Source organism: Cyprinodon tularosa, unplaced genomic scaffold (assembly GCF_016077235.1).
Source record: "Cyprinodon tularosa strain WSP-4 unplaced genomic scaffold, ASM1607723v1 ctg107, whole genome shotgun sequence".
Taxonomy (NCBI): Eukaryota; Metazoa; Chordata; class Actinopteri; order Cyprinodontiformes; family Cyprinodontidae; genus Cyprinodon; species Cyprinodon tularosa.
The window spans coordinates 3,261,758-3,278,242 of NW_024037860.1; the positions used below are offsets into that span (position 1 = coordinate 3,261,758).

Below are 16,485 nucleotides of genomic sequence, written 5' to 3' on the forward strand. Positions count from 1 at the left end.
AAATACTTACCTCTTAATCAACCTTCTTTTTTTGGACCAAACTGTAACACTAGACTTTTTTGGTTTCTGCTGACATATTTTTGGAATCAATAAATTCACATCAGGGGTTTTCTCTCTTCGTCTGTCATGGTGTTTGTTTTGCTAAAGCGACTAAACCAACAGAATTAACCCCTATGCGGCTGTGTTGATATGAAGCAGATGGCTGCATCAGCTCTGTAGAAAGGTGTTATCACAGACTGACAGTGAAGATCTGCTATCTAAACAGAGTAATGTGTTGGCGCCGCTCAGGATGTGGAATTCGCACAAGCGACACACGTGAATCAAACTGTGTGAGCGCTTCAAAATTCGACTCAACTCGTTCAAAATGACACCTTCCTCAGGTTTTTCTGTTGTCCTTTTAAAAACAAGGAAGCAAAAAAGAACTGACCAACTTACAGACATCTGGGTTTTGCCTCGTTGAATTCCATTGTGTCAGACCATAACATGGATTTTCATCACAAAAATAAACAGCATCAGTTTCAGTAGGTAATATTTGACCATCAGTAAGTCCATCTCTGAAGGCTTCTTCTACAGGGTTGGGAGGGGGTTAACTGGTGCCTACCTCCAGCTGTCTATGTGTGATTGATGGGGTACACCATGCACACACACACACTCCCACACAAACTTACCTAACAGTCGTGTTTCTGGACTGTGGGAGGAAGCAAGAGTACCCAGAGAGAACCCATGCATGCAAGGAGAGAATATGCAAACTATGCAGAAAGACCCTGTTGGGATTCAAACCAAACTTACTTGCAGCAAGACTGCAGTGCTACAAACTGCACCACCGTGCAGCCCGAGTTATTGACATACAAACAAACAAGGATGGTGGAGCAACCCGATCACATTTTAGATTCAAATCCAATTGAGAATTGTTGCTTTACTTTACAAAGGTCATTTATGCTTGGAAACCCTGCAATCTGGTGGAATTGAAACTATTCTAGAAAAAAAGTGAGCTAAAATCCCTCCATATTGATGTAGACTGACTGCCGGTAGCCAAAATGCTGAATGGCGGCATATTCTGCCAGGATTAATAAAGTTAGGGGAAAAATACCATCTTACAACACTGAGTTGAGAAACTGGAGGCATGAAGAAGCTGAAGGATGTATCAAGGTCCAGTTTCATGGTATGTGTGGTCCTGCAGAATTGATGTAGTAGGAAAGGCGGTGGGAATTCACTCTCCCACTGATCCACTCTTTGCCTTGTAATCTCAGCGGATACACTTCTTTTTTTTATGATTTAAAGTGGTGTTTCGCAGTGTTGTGTGCCTAATTAAACAGCACTTACAGTAGTTTGTGGTTCAAGGCTGAAACATTGCTATTTCCCCATAAGCAGCTAATCAGATCCCCTTTCAATCACTGCGCCTCCTTAATGAAGTGCTGCAGACTGTCAATGGGAACGCCTGGCTCCCAAGAGCTTTTATTTTACTCCTTCATTGAAGCTCTTCAATGCAAGGAGGAGGAATGCTTGCCATTTTGGAGGTGGGGTCTGGGATAGAGTGTTGTCAATTTCTGTCGACAATGGAGGTCTATGCAGCAGGGAGAGTGGTGGGATGTGTGTGTGTTGGGGGGGGCTGAAAGGGATTAACTTGATCAAAGACACAAATGCGGAGGCGCATAGTAAAACTAAGAGAAAAAGAGAAGATCCATGCAGGGCTCCTCACATAACAACCATGCTCCCTCTTCTCTGTTTTCCCACGAACCGTAACTGAACCATGGCTTCCCGGGGACTCCACTGCAGCCTCAAACAGCAATCGATGCATAGCCCTCAAGATTAAATAACAAACAAACACTGGGTTTTGAATACATAGGCCTACCGTTAACACGGCCGTACGAACCGACCAAGAACCGAGCTCCAAGCCGAGCAGGTCCCACGTAGGAGACAGACAGGAAATAAACAAACAAGCCGAGTTTAATAGAATTGTACCTGAAACCCTGAGGACTCTGTCTCCCACAGACACACAAACAGAGCATGTTAATACTGCCACAGGGTAGCCAGAACTAATAGTGGAGACATTAAGAAAATGATCCTCAGGCAGATATGTTTTCCAGAGATGGCGACTAAACAGAATTGCCATATTTATCATACTCATGAAAACAGAGAGAGGGAGACCTTTATGTGCACTCATGTCCCTGTCTGTTGTCCTCAAATGAAGGACGAGAGGCCCCCCAGGACAGAGCACAAGTTGTTGCTGTTTTTGTACTCTTCCTATATTCATTCCCTCTGAACCTTTTAACGATTCGTCAGATTACAGAAACACACTACATGCATGACACTCATATTTCTAAGCTTTAGTCCTAACTGTGAAGTTTAAGCAAAACGATAAAGTTTTCTAATATAACTTGTTTTTATTTTAACTGAAACACCTGCAGATTATTCTCTTCTATTCTACCAGTGTAAGTCTACCTCAGTGATCTGCATCCTATGGAGCCACCGGTAAGGGAGACTTTAAATCTCTTTGGCTAAAAGCGAACACACTAATGTTTACTTGAGGTGCTGCCAGATTCAGCACTGCAGCTCATCAGGAACTGTGAATGTAAATACAGTAGAAAACATTAAGCATTCAACAATGACGCTTTCCTTTAGACAATAACATACTCTGTAAACATTACATTCTATGATGCTTTACGTTCTTCCTCACATCATTCATCATCTTCGTCATCCCTGCATGGCCCCACCCCTCCCTCCCGGCCTTTTCCGGCTCTCCAATTAAGCCCCGGCGGCAGGTTTCCATCAGCTGTCTGGTCGTCTGCAGCAGGACTCCTCAGAGCAGAGGCCTGTCAGGAAATGAACTCATCACTGGATGACAGCTGCTAATTTCTCCCTCTTCCATGTCACACGAGTGGCCTGCTGGAGTTAATAATGAGCCCATCCAGCCCTGATTACACAGATACATGAGGGGGGGTGAAATGCACTCGATACAGTACACAATACCTCAGACAAGATATGCAGAATTATGTACAAGCACAGGCCCAGACTGACGTTACAGTAGGAGAAAAAGCAAGGATTGTTATGTGCAAACTATGTTGGTGCAAATATATATTTATATACCAAACATAAGACAACATATTAATCATTATAAACTTTCCATAAAGCTTTGGAAACATATTACACATTTATTTGCATCGCAATGGAATCATCATTACATTTCATAATAAATCTTATGGATTTTTCCAATAACTTTACTTTGTCGCTTAAACCCCCTAAATAAAATCCAATGCCACTAATTGCCTTCAGATTAAAAGTAGTGGGTTCATAGTCCCTAGCTTACATAGCCTATACCAGCATGCTCAGGTCACATGAGACTCAGTTTTTAATTTCTTTTTTGTATGTAATGTGCTTTGGTCAGATAAGACCACAGTGAATGCTATGAGTGGCAGTAAGCATCTCGTATTCCTATGGTAAAACACGGAGGTGGAAGCATTATGCAACATTTGTGTTTTGCAACAATTGGATGTTTACCCGCATGTTATGTAAAACAGCTCAGTAGGGCTTAAACAATTAATCGGATTAATCTTGATCAATCGATTATTGCAATTATAGTCAATTAATTTAGTAATCGATTAACTGTTAACTGGAGTGTAGAGACTCTAAAACATGCCTTTAGCTGACAGAGCAACCCACTTAGAGTAGTAATTATACCAAAATTGTAAAGAAAAAGAAATATGTTAACATTTTGCATTGAAGATAAAAAACTTATCTATCCATAACTCGTAAAGTGGAAAAAAGTTTTAGTTTCACCTGGTTTAATTTATCAAAAAAAGTCTTTAAGGAAATTTTGGCTATCAAATTGTTAATCAATTTCATTATAAAAATATTCCCAGATTAATCAATTTGAAAAATAATCATTAGTTGCAGCTAGGGCTGCAACAACGAATCGATAAAATCGATAAAAATCGACTTTTAAAAGCGTTGGCAACGAATTTAATCATCGATTAGTTGTGTCGCGCGATTAATGCGTCATCCGCCGCCGCCGTCATCCCAGGGAAGAAAAAAAAATATGGCGGAGCGAGTCAGCGCCGCAGTTGTGTTGCCAACTCAGCGACTTTTCAGACCCCTCCAGCGACTATTTTTTAAAAAAGCGACTAGCGACAAATCTGGCGACTTTTTACGGTGTCACTGGCGGCTTTTGGAGACTCTTACGTGAAAGCATATATCGTTCCTACTCTTGTCCTCCAGCGGCAGCTGCTGCTGTGGGGCACCTCCCCCATCCCAACCCCGTTCTCCCTCTCCCACAGGAATCCCTCTCAGCGCTGCAGTCCGAGCCGCGGGATTTTAGTGAGGAGTTTACCCTCAGCGTCCAGACTGCAAATGAAGCGCGCATGCCCCGGGATTGACGGCGCAAATTGATCACAATAATTAAAACAGCCTGCGCTTTGTAAAGTGAAAAAAGTCGTAACATGCAACTTTTGTAAAAAACAAATGAGCATGGCACGGAAGCACCACTGTTATGACGCAGCACCTGAAAAGAAAACACGTTGGAGCCTTCAATGGCAGTGAAGAGAGCTGATCAGCAGGATGAGTAACCATGTTTGTTTGGTTTTAAAGTGGGGAAACGTAAGTTAGTTTCTCAGGTAGCTCATCTGATGCTTTCCTTAGCTTGTTAGTAGGTTACAGACAGTGATAAGGTTGGCTTCTTATTTTACTTTTAATTTCATTTGAATTAGCTTAAGCAGCGTTTATATTTTCTTTATAAATAAATTAATTTGCAAATTATGAGGGCAAGGCTTTTAAAGTTTAAATCTTCTGGCAAAGAAAGTAAAGAAGATCCTGCAATTTATGGAAGTAAAGCAGAATAAAATCCAGCAAGATCAGTAATATGTCAAATAATTATCTGCCACATTCCCATGTAAATATCTGTCTTTGGAGGATGTGTTTTTTAGCACCCCTAGTTCTCTCATTTTTATTCCAAATACAATTTATAATTTGAATCACAGGGCTATTTTTATTTCTATGGTTCAGTATTTTCTCAAGTAGCATCTTTAACTGCTATACTTTCCTGTCTTAAAAGGCAGAACTCTATTAGTCTAAAAAAAACCTAATTTGTTGAAATGGGGGGGCCTATTGTTTGAACCCCTTAGGGGCTTTAAAAAACAAAAATGTCTCTTTTTGCGCTTTATGAAACAAAGTACCCTATATTTTGTGGATGTACAGCTACATTTCTCATGTAAGTTTGCATAGTTTTAACACAAACATTTATTTTTCATATTGCACCAGTACAGTTAATGAGCAACCTGTACTTGTGTGCTTGTTTGTTCTGTCTAAAATGTTTATTTTGGAATAAAGAGGTTAATATAAAAAAAATATTTTGTGTCCGATTCATCGATTAATCGAAAAAATAATCGTCCGATTCATCGATTTTCAAAATAATCGTTAGTTGCAGCCTTACAGCTTCAAACCAGGACTAACTGACCTCCATCATCAAACAAAGCTGTTTCTCTTTTCACACATCCATCCTTAGGGAGTCATTATTTTATCCTCAGGGATAAAGGTTGCTGTTCTCACAGACTGCATGTGATGCTGACATAGAAGAGGTAACTTCTGTCAAATGTCTGATTTTGGTGGAATGAAGGGAAGAAACCTGTATTAAGCTTAAATCACAGGTTCCTCTCTTTGTGTGGCTCTGATTTCTAACCATAACACTGAATCCTCCTCCCCACTTTCTTGTGCAGCCGCCGCCGTGCTTGTGTGATTAAAGGGATGATCTTTTGATCAGTGCTTACCCAGCCCCCCCCCCTTCACTTTAAGCAACCGACCGCTGTCTGTCTCCCACTCTAACCATTAGAAACCAGGCCTGAGTTGGGGCCTAAATGAATATCGATTCTCCCTCCAGTGCTGAATGCTGTAGATGAATAAAAGGAAAGAGTGTGTCGGACAAGTTGAAGACAATGGTGCCGATTGGTGTGGTGAGAGCACGACGATGTGGATGATGGCGATCATGAAGATGATAATGATGATGGTGAAGGTAATGACCGTGTTGGTGATCGGAAGGCATGATGGGAGCCATCACTCAGTGTGTGTATGTGCATATATTGCTGATACTGTAATGTATTTTATGGGATAGATCAACACAAAGCAGTGCATCATTATAAATGGCAAGGATGTGTTTTTTTTAATCTTTACACTTTAATGGTTTGCATTGGATTTGATTTAAGAATATTTGTAACAAAAAAAAACCTGAATGTTGCACACTGTACTGTATATTTTATTTAGGTAAAAATCTAAAAACAGGAAAACTTTTCCTTCAATTTTATTATTAAATAATAATTTGCGTTTGTCAAAGAAGCAACAGTTTAATACCTGAAGGTTTGTGTTTAAAATGAGAAAAAATGTAAAAAAAACAAACAAATAATTAAACAACAAAAGTAGAGAGGAAAACTGCTTCATGCTGCTGATAAAAGAGTAACACTAATCTGTAACTGCATGATAGACATTAAGAATTCAGTGGTTGAAAAATTAGACAATCTTTATTTTAAGAACTGATATTGATCCAAAGATTTTCTAAGAGTAAAACATGAAAGATTGAAAGCACATTAAGAACTCAACACTGCTAAATTTATACAGAAACAAAACAACAATTCTGAAAGGTCATGAAAGGTCAGACCTGAGAAAAAAAGCCAAATATTTGTTCTCGTAAGTATCGTCATGCTGCCAATAACCCAAACTCATAGATCACTGTAGCTGCACCACAAAGCTGAAGCTAAACATATTATTTGCTTTATGCAGACGTTCCAAAAGGTGGAGTTGCATGGAAATAAGTCTGCTGTCCATATAAATGATGGCGACGCCACAAGTAGCACCAAAAACTGCGTCCTGAAATAAATTACCTTTAACCTGTCTGTTGCATAGCTCCAAAGAAGATCCGACAAAGTAATGTTGTAATGTTCGCACTGTGAAGACACTGATCTCTCACAGAAAGGCTTCAGCCTTCCAGGACCATGCTATGAGAGGATCCATCCAGGTAGACCACCATCTCCTCTCCTGCTTGTTGCTCCACCTGCTGCTCCTCCCCGTCCGCTGCGTCGGTCGCCCCGTACACCCCTCCCTCTACCTGCAGGGTGCAGTCGTCCAGTTCGGTCACGATGTAATGGGTTCCCTCGTCGTTGACGATGACCTGGGTGAGGCCTTCCTTCATCATCTGGGAGGCGGCCAGCTTTATCACCTCCTGCATGTTTTCGTGGCCTGACTCCTGGATGACATGCACCTCCTCTTGCTCCTGCTTCACCTCCATAGTGGTGTGGGCTTCCTCAGAATCACTGGGGGGGAGCACCTCTTGAACGACAGCAGGCTCTCCTTGTATTCTCTCCTGATGGCCCATTTCGCTGACGGCGCTGAGCAGAGCATCCAGAGCGGTGGATGACTCGGAAACGCTGTGACTCTGACCCTCATCGGCCTGCAGTTCCTGCCTGGCGTCCCCGGACTCCACCACCACATACTGGGTGGCGCCTCCAGCTAAATGAGCTCCTGTCGATGCCACCTCTCTGCCTGAGGCTATGACTTGTCCATCCTCTGTGATGTGCAGCACCTCGGCCACCTGGCCGGCCATGGCCAGCGTCTGCAGGGTGGCGGCGGCCGACTCCTCCAGGGCCTGGTCGATGGTTACGTCCTCGTCCCCGTAACCCTGGATGATGATGACCTGCTGGATGGCTTCCTCTTGGCTGGATGCCTCGGGCGAGCCTTTCCTGTGCTCTGGGGAGTCCACAGCCTCTGCCTCCACGAATGTTGCTCCTTGGCCTTTCAGACGACATTCAAAGGATTTGGACACAATCCCTAAAAATAGAAAAAAAAAAAAGAGTTATATTTTTGAAGAGTTATTTAATAAAAATGCAGAACTATATAATCCAAAATCAAAAATGATATAAAACTAGAAGTTGCATGGATTCATTTGGAATCGGAACAGAAGTGGAAAAGAAACCAACAACATTATGAGGATATTTATTAGAGAGACACAGAGAAACCGACTGGTGATCAGAATTTCTGAGCAGAAATTGAATGTTTAGTTTGATCTGTGAGAGGTTTGCTTTTGAAGTTGCTGGGGGAACAGCACTCAAGGTTTTCAGTATCAGTGCAGCATAAAAGCATTCAGAAGTAAAGAGATGAAAAGCTGTTTAAAGGGAAAAAATCATCCCAACATGTCTGTGGTTAATAAAAAGAGTGAGAGAGAGCACAATTTCTGGAGGAAACAGGAAGGCTGACTACCGGAGGGTCACCAAGGACAAAATAACAGAGATTTTTGCATTAGAGAGGCACTAAATCCAAGAGCTAACAGGGTTAAGTTAGGGCGACTTAGTGAATAAATGCACACTTTCTGTATCTGTACAGTTTTTCAAAGTAAATTCATAAAAAAAGAGAGCAAGACTTTTGGTAGATATAAGGAAGGCTACACAGTGTTAACACAAGGTTAGTATATTTTAACCTTTTATGCTTTCAACCATTGCCTGTTGTGTTGGAAGTCTGAGTTAAGGTTCGCCTCTACATCCTCTAGAACACACCAGCAGGTTGGAAAGAGCTAGCAATGCTAATATGCTAGACATGTTATTATATATATTATATATATATATATTTGTGAAAGACAGCTAAAAATGGTACCTCTGTAATTTTCAGATATTGTCTGGACATAGAATGCCGTTAAATAGTTTCTTCCACTTTTTATTTACTTTCTAATCCAATGCTTGTACTTAAAACAGCCATCTTTTCACATCTGCTGTCTCACCCACTGTGTAATGCCTCTTTTCTGCTCTTGACATAAATAATTCATCTCAGTAATCAATTCTTTATTACTCTTGAACAGAAATAAAAGTGACACCGGCAGGCCAAAGCTTCACAGAAAGTTGGAAATTGGTGCATTGTTAGTAAAATTGCAGGCAATAAAAACAGCACCTCCTAAAAGCCGCTACCAACTGTGCATGCATCCACCATCATGAGCAGGAAAACGGAGGGGGGGGGGGGGGGGGGGGGGGGGGGGGGGAATGATGGCAAGCTAAAGTGACATTAAAGGCGATGTAACACTTCACATATTTGTGTCACTTAGGGCCATGAAAGCAAAGAGAATACGGAGATATTCTGCTGCTGCTGGAGCATGGTGAGATACAGCTGCTGCTAATTGAGCCACACTGTGCCCTCTCACATCACAGGTTGCCATGGAGTTTCCAAGGTGATAGGAACAGTGTTAGAAATGCCATTGTTTAAATAGCGCCTGGCTCAGACACTTGTAGGCTAATCTATGCAGGAAAAAGGGGATTTGATTTGAGACATAAAAAAAATTAATAAATAAGAGGGAATCGACACGTTTCCATGTCAATAAGGCATCTTTTAGGGTTTCTCTGGTCTTTTTCCTCTAAAATCTTTATATTATAGCAAAAGTTGGTTGTTTTCTGGTTTTATTATTTGGTTTGTTTGATTGGGAGGAGTTGACATTTGGAGATATAAGGTTTCCACCTGAGGGCACCTATGGCTTCACACAAACAGAACAGTACATCCAGAACCAGACTCATCAATCACTGATGCGCCCGTCGTCCCCTGATATCTAGTGTCCTGAACTCACAAGGTTGAGGATGTGATTAGAAAGTCACCCCCTCAACCCAAAAATTTATTTTCATAGGTCACCTAAACATGAGACATTCTGACATCTCCTCTTTATTTCCAGTTTACTAATGCCGTTTCCTCTCTGGCATACAGCCTGATACACACTGGGGGGATATTTTTGGCTTTTAAGCAGAGTAAAGCATCTAACTAGGTAGCGTCCCGCTGCTTTAAGTAGACAGTGATGAACTTATTCTCTGTATAAAAAAGCACAGAGGACCTGGAGCCTCTTCAGGTACTCAGAGCTTAGGCCTCTCATTGAAGCTTATTTTTATATCACAGAGTGAAACAAAGGAGATGCTTGTTTTGAAGTAGAGGAATACTGATAATCCATGTTCAACATTTAATGAAGAAAGGCGCATAAGGCATACAGATATCATAGGACCCCTTAGGTTATTGCTTTGTGGAGCCACCTTTGCTGCAAATGCAGCTACATACAGTGCACACACACAAGGTAGGTTATAATCTGGCTAACATTTCTCATTTGCATTTAGGTCTTGAACTTTAAGTTTATTTCAACATATGCAGTCATTGAGCTCCTCATTCTGTATATCTAAATATGCAATGCAGCCTTCTGCTATTAGAAGACAATAGATTAGCAGATAAGGGGAAACTACATGTCTAATGGAAAGAAGATATTTACCAACTGATGTTTTTACATTTAGATTGACTAAATATGTGATATATGCACCTGGTTTAAGCATAAACAATGCTATGGTACTTTTCCTGATAATTGATCTGGTTATAATTAGCATCTTTACAGTATGTTTAGGTTCTCTGAACTTGGACCGTATCTTTTCCTACACTTTGTGATCTCGTCCTTCTTTCTATGAGTCTTAGCGCCCAAGAAGCTAAAGCTCAGGAAGAGCAAAGATATGGATGATGGAAAAGACAGACTTAGGTAGAAAATTTCAGTTAATTACCTTCTATGTACCAATCACAACATTTAACAATGATATTGCAATTTTGACTCTTTTCCTAATACTAAGTCCTGAGCTTTAGCACTAAATCCCTTGAGAGCCATTTAGTGAAAGCAGCTGTTACACTGGAAAAAACATCCAGATTTATAATAATAAATAATTTCCTAATAAAGTGCATTTACTGTACCCTTAATTTGAGTAGGTAAATCAGATAGTTTGCCAGTGGAATGAGTATTTTTACTCTTAAAGTAAGATAATTAGATAATATGCACTTGAAATAACACAATGCAAATGTGTTTTCTTATTTTAAGTGTAAATTGTCTTGTTCCATTGGCAAAATGTCTCTTTTACCTCCTCAATCCAAGAACAAATGCACTTATTTTAAGAAAAAAATAACATCTAGATTTTGATTTTTTCCAGTGTAACAGGTTTAATTAGCTACCAGGGATCTATCCATGTCTACTGGTTTAAATAAAACTTCCTGCCTATTTTGCAGCCTCGGTAAAGACGTCTAAAAATCCTGAAATCAAATTTCTCTATTTAAGCAGAAACACAGATTTTTCTTTAATTTAATTGTTATTTAATTTTATTCTGTGAGGAAAATAATCTCACTTGTTTTCATTGTTTATCTTATAAAAAAAAAAATACTGGTATTAGAATTGCAGCTCTCCCTAATTATCCATGTTAAATAATTGTAGACAGAGCATTTTTTTTCTCAATTTCTTCATTTAAGACTGTCCAGGTACTTATTTAATAATCCACAACTTTCTGCATTCCTTCGAAAATAAACTCTGACGTCTCTCTATGATTTCTCTAAGCCCCTTTTCAAAACAGGAAAGACAAAAAAAAAGAAAAAGCAATACCCTTCAAGTAAGGCTGACATGTGACTTCATTATTTAGAAATAACGGAAAAGGTTTTAAACAACTGGAAAAGTGACAAACAAGACTGCAGGAGTAGCCAGGTATATTTTGCCATCACACACAGTTCAGCAGATAATTAGAAAAGTAAAAAAAATGATGCTACTGTAATAATAACTGAATTTATTTAAGGGTTTTGTGATTTTTTTTAGTTTGCTGCTGTTTCTGTCTTCATCTCTTTTTGCATAATAGAAAGGTAATCTTAATTTGATTATGGGTTAATCCCTCCCTCCAAAGAAATCCTGAGTGGAAGGTTGCTGCACTCTGGCAGCATTGTGTGGTAAATATCAAATCAGACCCCTCCATTTGCACCTCTAGTGACAGGCCGTGTAGTTAGACAGAGGAGGCAGTCAGCACTGTCACAGAGAGCCAGCACAGGTTGGCATTTTGAGAAGCGGAGGTTACTTATTTACACAGAGCTACGGGGCCAATGCTAACTGCCTATGCCCAAATGCTTGGAGCTGAGAGGTCGGCTGCTGGGGGACAATAACTCTAGAACTGTGCAGGCTTTTACTGCATTACCATAAAAGCTGTTTGAAAGCGTGCAAATCTAGGAGAGCATTGCCATTTCAGGCTGTTAGACTATCGGATTTCTGGAGATCTTCAGCTTTAAAGGCTGCGACTGAATTTACAGGTATGTGTGTTTTGGGATGTGGGAGGAGAGAGAGCAGCCTTTATTGTTCTGTGTTTCAACAACTCTATGCGCCTGCTTATGCAAGTGTTTCAGAGTGTGTGAGCTGCTCCGATGTGGGGATGCTGAGGCTAGTGTGTGTCACATTAGCCATGGGGCGCTGTCGGTGGGGCCCGGCGGCGGCCCGCTGAGGTTTATGGAGTGTCACTCAGTCGCCGCAGCCGTGAATCAAGTTAATGTTGCAGATCCCATCTCTTCAGTTGTCCTGCGCTCCCGGTGGAAAAACAACATTTGAACAGCGTGATTTGGTCCTGGCGAGAGGCTGATGCCTGTTTAATATGTGTTTTGAGTGCTCTGACTGACTGATTCCTTTAACAGGAAGTCGGAGGGGGAATGAGATCGACACAGAGAGACAGGCTGCTTTATTGCCTGTGATCTGAAACAAGATGGAGGCTCCCTGAGAGGAATAAAACAACAGGAGGAAGACAGAGGCTGGAAGTGCTGCTGTTTGGATTACAAGATGATGGGAGGGTGTTTAGAGAACATCAATGCTGCAAAGGCGTCCATCCGTCTGTCCATCATAGTTATAACACCACCATGTTAATGCCACTACCGTGCCTAACAACTTATAGAGGGTTCCTCCAAACCAGTTTTCATGGTCGCCAAAATGTTTTATCGCTTTCTAGAGAGGATAATTAGCGTTAAATTGCGTTTCTGAGAAAAAGTTAATCTGATTAGTACTATTAAATACATTATTTTCATGTGGCGCAATGGTCAGAGCACACGACCCATGTTAGGAGGCCTTATTCCTCAACGCAGCCGAGCTGGGTTTGAATCAGGGTCCTCTGCAGAATGTCTCATTCCTGTCAGCATACTGTCCAAAAAAACAAGCCAATAGTGCTAAACCCCAACAAAAACATAATTTTCATGCTTTCTTTTAACCCTGTACTACAGGAGAAACTATTCCAACTGGGTGTCCTCCTGTTTCTCCACCTTAAAATAATTTATAGCGAGATTAGTGTTAATATGAAATGGATACAACTATCCTTCAAAGTAGAGGGTCCCAATGGTCCCTGCATGGGTTAAATGAGCACCACTGTAGAAGAAGTAAACCTTATTTTGGTTCGGATCTGATCCCCGGCCCGTAGTTTGATAACCTTTTTCAAGGTTTAGCTCTTATTGAGGCACTACCAGGTCAGTGCAGGAGCCTCCCTGCTCGCTGGATGTCGCAGATGCAATTATCGATCAGCGGATCAATAGACTGACCTGTGTCGGGGGGACCGGGGGGTCTCTAAGTGGCAATGCTTCAGCTGGGAGAGGCCGCCGGGGGAGCGGTCAGACAGCACTTACCAGCAGTTAGAGGAATTAACCTTAACACAGAGACACAGGCGCACACACAATCAATTACACCTGCAGTAATACAGGTCAGCTCGCTGCAAACATACGCCTGCGAGCGCGTGTTGGCGTAATCAGGAGGAGGCGCTCGCCGACTACATCCTGAGGACACTGTGGCTGTAATCCCTGAAGTTGAAATCAGCCTTAGCTGTAACCTCAGCCTGCCCCACTGTAAATGCTAATTGGTTCTCACAAGCACACCCCCCCCCACACACACAAAACAGGACAAAGAAATCAACCTGAACAGATACTGTATGGCGAGCAAAGTCAATTAAACTGTGTCAAACTATAAGACAACAGAGGCAGAAAAAAGATGCTCTTCAAATCAATTAGTGGGTCAATGGCAGCACCATGAAAAAGTCAGAGCTTATGATCCATTCGCCACAAAAAGACCTCTTTACAATCCTTTTACCAGCCCATTCCTTTTAATTACCGATACGAAGCCGCAGCCTTAAACAGAGACACCTAAATACGGCATAGACACACAGGGAGACTTTTGAAACATGGAGGTTAGCGTGCGTCTGTGTGGGCGTATATATGTGTGTGTGTCAGAGGCTTCTGAAGGTGACACTGCTGAGTAGATAAAGTGTCAGTTCTGGGTGTATCCAGGTCAACAGCAAAGGAGTGAATAACTGGGAGCTCAGGGAGGGAGCGGTGAGCGGGTAAAAAGGTGGTTGTTTTAATACAAGTCAGAGAATGGAGGTTCATTGATTGGTTTTATTGCTGGTAAATGTTTTTGTGTTATGGAAAAAAAAAACATTCTATGAATGTGTGATTTTTGTTTTTGTTTGAGTTGCTTGATGACCTTCCCTGCTTCTTTCTCCAGGACTCCCTCAGTGCTACCCTATACGTGTGTGTGGGTGTTTGGGAGGTCGGCTGAGGTCCTGTCAGTGATGCCTCTACTTGGTACAGTTGCTACCGTCACCTTTGCAAACGCCATGAATCAACGCCACCCAGGACAGGTCGGCCCAACCAGAAAGTGGCCAATTAAAAAGCAACTGACATCGGGTGGACGGGCTGAGGGATGGACGGAGGGATGCTGAAGACAAGGCAAGGACGAATAAGCAGAAGGAAACGCGGACGACCGCTGACAGAGGAATGACTCTGAAGGCCGGAGCTACAAACTTTGGGAGGTAGAACTTGGAAGAAAATCGGCCTCACTGCAGCTTCCTTCTCTGTTACTTGGTGTGGAAGCTCTAATGAAAGTTCTTGTTTACTTTTATATGTACTTTTTCATACCTTTTAGACATCTGCAAACGTTACAAACCACGAAAAAAGATCAACACAAATTAGAGCTTAGTAATAAAGATGAGGTAAATCTTTTTTATTAAAAAAGAGTGTTCAGGCCTTTTTACCCTCATAGTGCTGCAAACTCCAGAGCTTTTCACCGAAACCAAGAAGCTGGGAAAGGAGAGCATTTATCAGAGTTAAGAAGCCCAACGTAACTCTGGAGGAGCTGCAAAATTCCACAGCTCAGGAGGGAGAATCTCAAGACAGCAACAATTCTTTTTGAGGAAATGGAGGAAAAAAGTCCCTTACAGACTTGAAGCTGCAGTAAACTGAGCTTTGACAAAGTTTAACGTAGGAGGTCTAAACCGGGCAACCCCAACCTCGGTCCTCGAGGCCCGCTGTCCTGCATGATTTAGAGGTTTCCCTGCTGTAGCACAGCTGATTATAATGATTACAGTAGACCAGAAGCCTGTTAATCAGCTTTCAATTAAAATCAGCTGTGCTGGAACAAGGAAACCTCTAAAACCTGCAGGACAGCGGGCCTTTTCCGATGTTGGGGATGCCTGGTCTAAACAATAATGCCTGCCAGACTTTTCCGATCTTCCAAAAAATGTGTTTTCCAAGACACAATCGCTAGCTGCTTTGTGTTGCTCTGCTGCATGAAATCCATGTCAAGTGGATTAAAGTTTGTGGCTGTAGTGTAAAAAGTATGAAAAGGTGGTAAGGTAATGCAGTAAAGCTGTGTAAATACTCTCTCCAGTCTCCTCTTTCTACATTTTCTCAGATCGATGGAGGAGTTTGAGTTGGCCAGGAAAACTAAACTCAGTCCCAAACACCTTTTATGTGTAATAGAAGCGAGGAGGATGAATCATTGTTGTTTACAAACCTCCTATTGTGGGATCATTTCAGCTTTAAACTCAAACCTCTAAAAGTAGACTTTTAAATATTTCTCAACGCGCTGCTGTGAAAAAGACAAAAAAAAAAAAAAAAAACCCTCAAGAATACAAAACAATATTTGTTTGTTTCCTGGTATATTAAGCCTTCCTCCCACACACAGCTGAGCAGACTTTAGTCATATTTTCAGAAAACACACTAAATGTCAGCCGTTGATAATCAAGAAGCTGCCGTTCGTGGCTTTACGGGGTAATCCAGTATAGGGAGAACGCAGCTAGAGCTCTGCGTGTTTTAACTGACAGTAACCTGAACAGATAAGACCGCCAGGAGTCAAGATGTGCAGGAAAGTTAGGTGTAATTTATTCTAACAAAAAAGACTTTTATGCAAAAAAGTACTAAAAATATTTCCTTGCAGAGATATGACACATAAATAATGTCAAAGAAAACTCATTAAATGGCAGATTGAGACACAGCTGCAGTCAGAGGTGAATGAACACTTATCTCAGGCAAAGATATTATCAACATTAAACTTCTGGGGGTTTATTTTACTGTTCTGTTTTCAGGCTAAATATTAGCTAAATATTAACAGATTATTACACTTCATTATAAACAGTGGTTGGAATTTATGATTTTTTTGTTTTTCAATAAGAGCAGCTTTTTTCTTCTAACAGTCAACCTCCCCTAAACTTTGTGGAAGATAATAGATGAGTTGCCCATCAACAAACTGAACCCTGTAGATGTAGAAAATGAAGCCATCAAAGATCGTAGCTCTGATGCAGCGATCTGCTTTCTTTCTCTGCAGGTACTCTGGCTTCCTACATCGATCCACTAAGCTGAGGTTTTATCCAAACTAAAACAAAAGATTAAGTCTGCAGAAAG

At 41.3% G+C, this 16,485-nt stretch overlaps 1 protein-coding gene across 1 annotated transcript in view; it reads right to left on the reverse strand.

Moving 5' to 3' along the window:
- Positions 1 to 6,677: 6,677 nt before the first annotated feature.
- Positions 6,678 to 16,485, reverse strand: part of znf407 (zinc finger protein 407) — a 218,985-nt gene continuing 209,177 nt past the window's right edge. The window contains exon 10 of the mRNA XM_038289466.1: positions 6,678 to 7,806. Coding sequence (XP_038145394.1) covers positions 6,959 to 7,806 — 848 coding nt within the window. The 3' untranslated portion in view covers positions 6,678 to 6,958. The remainder of the gene's footprint in view (positions 7,807 to 16,485) is intronic.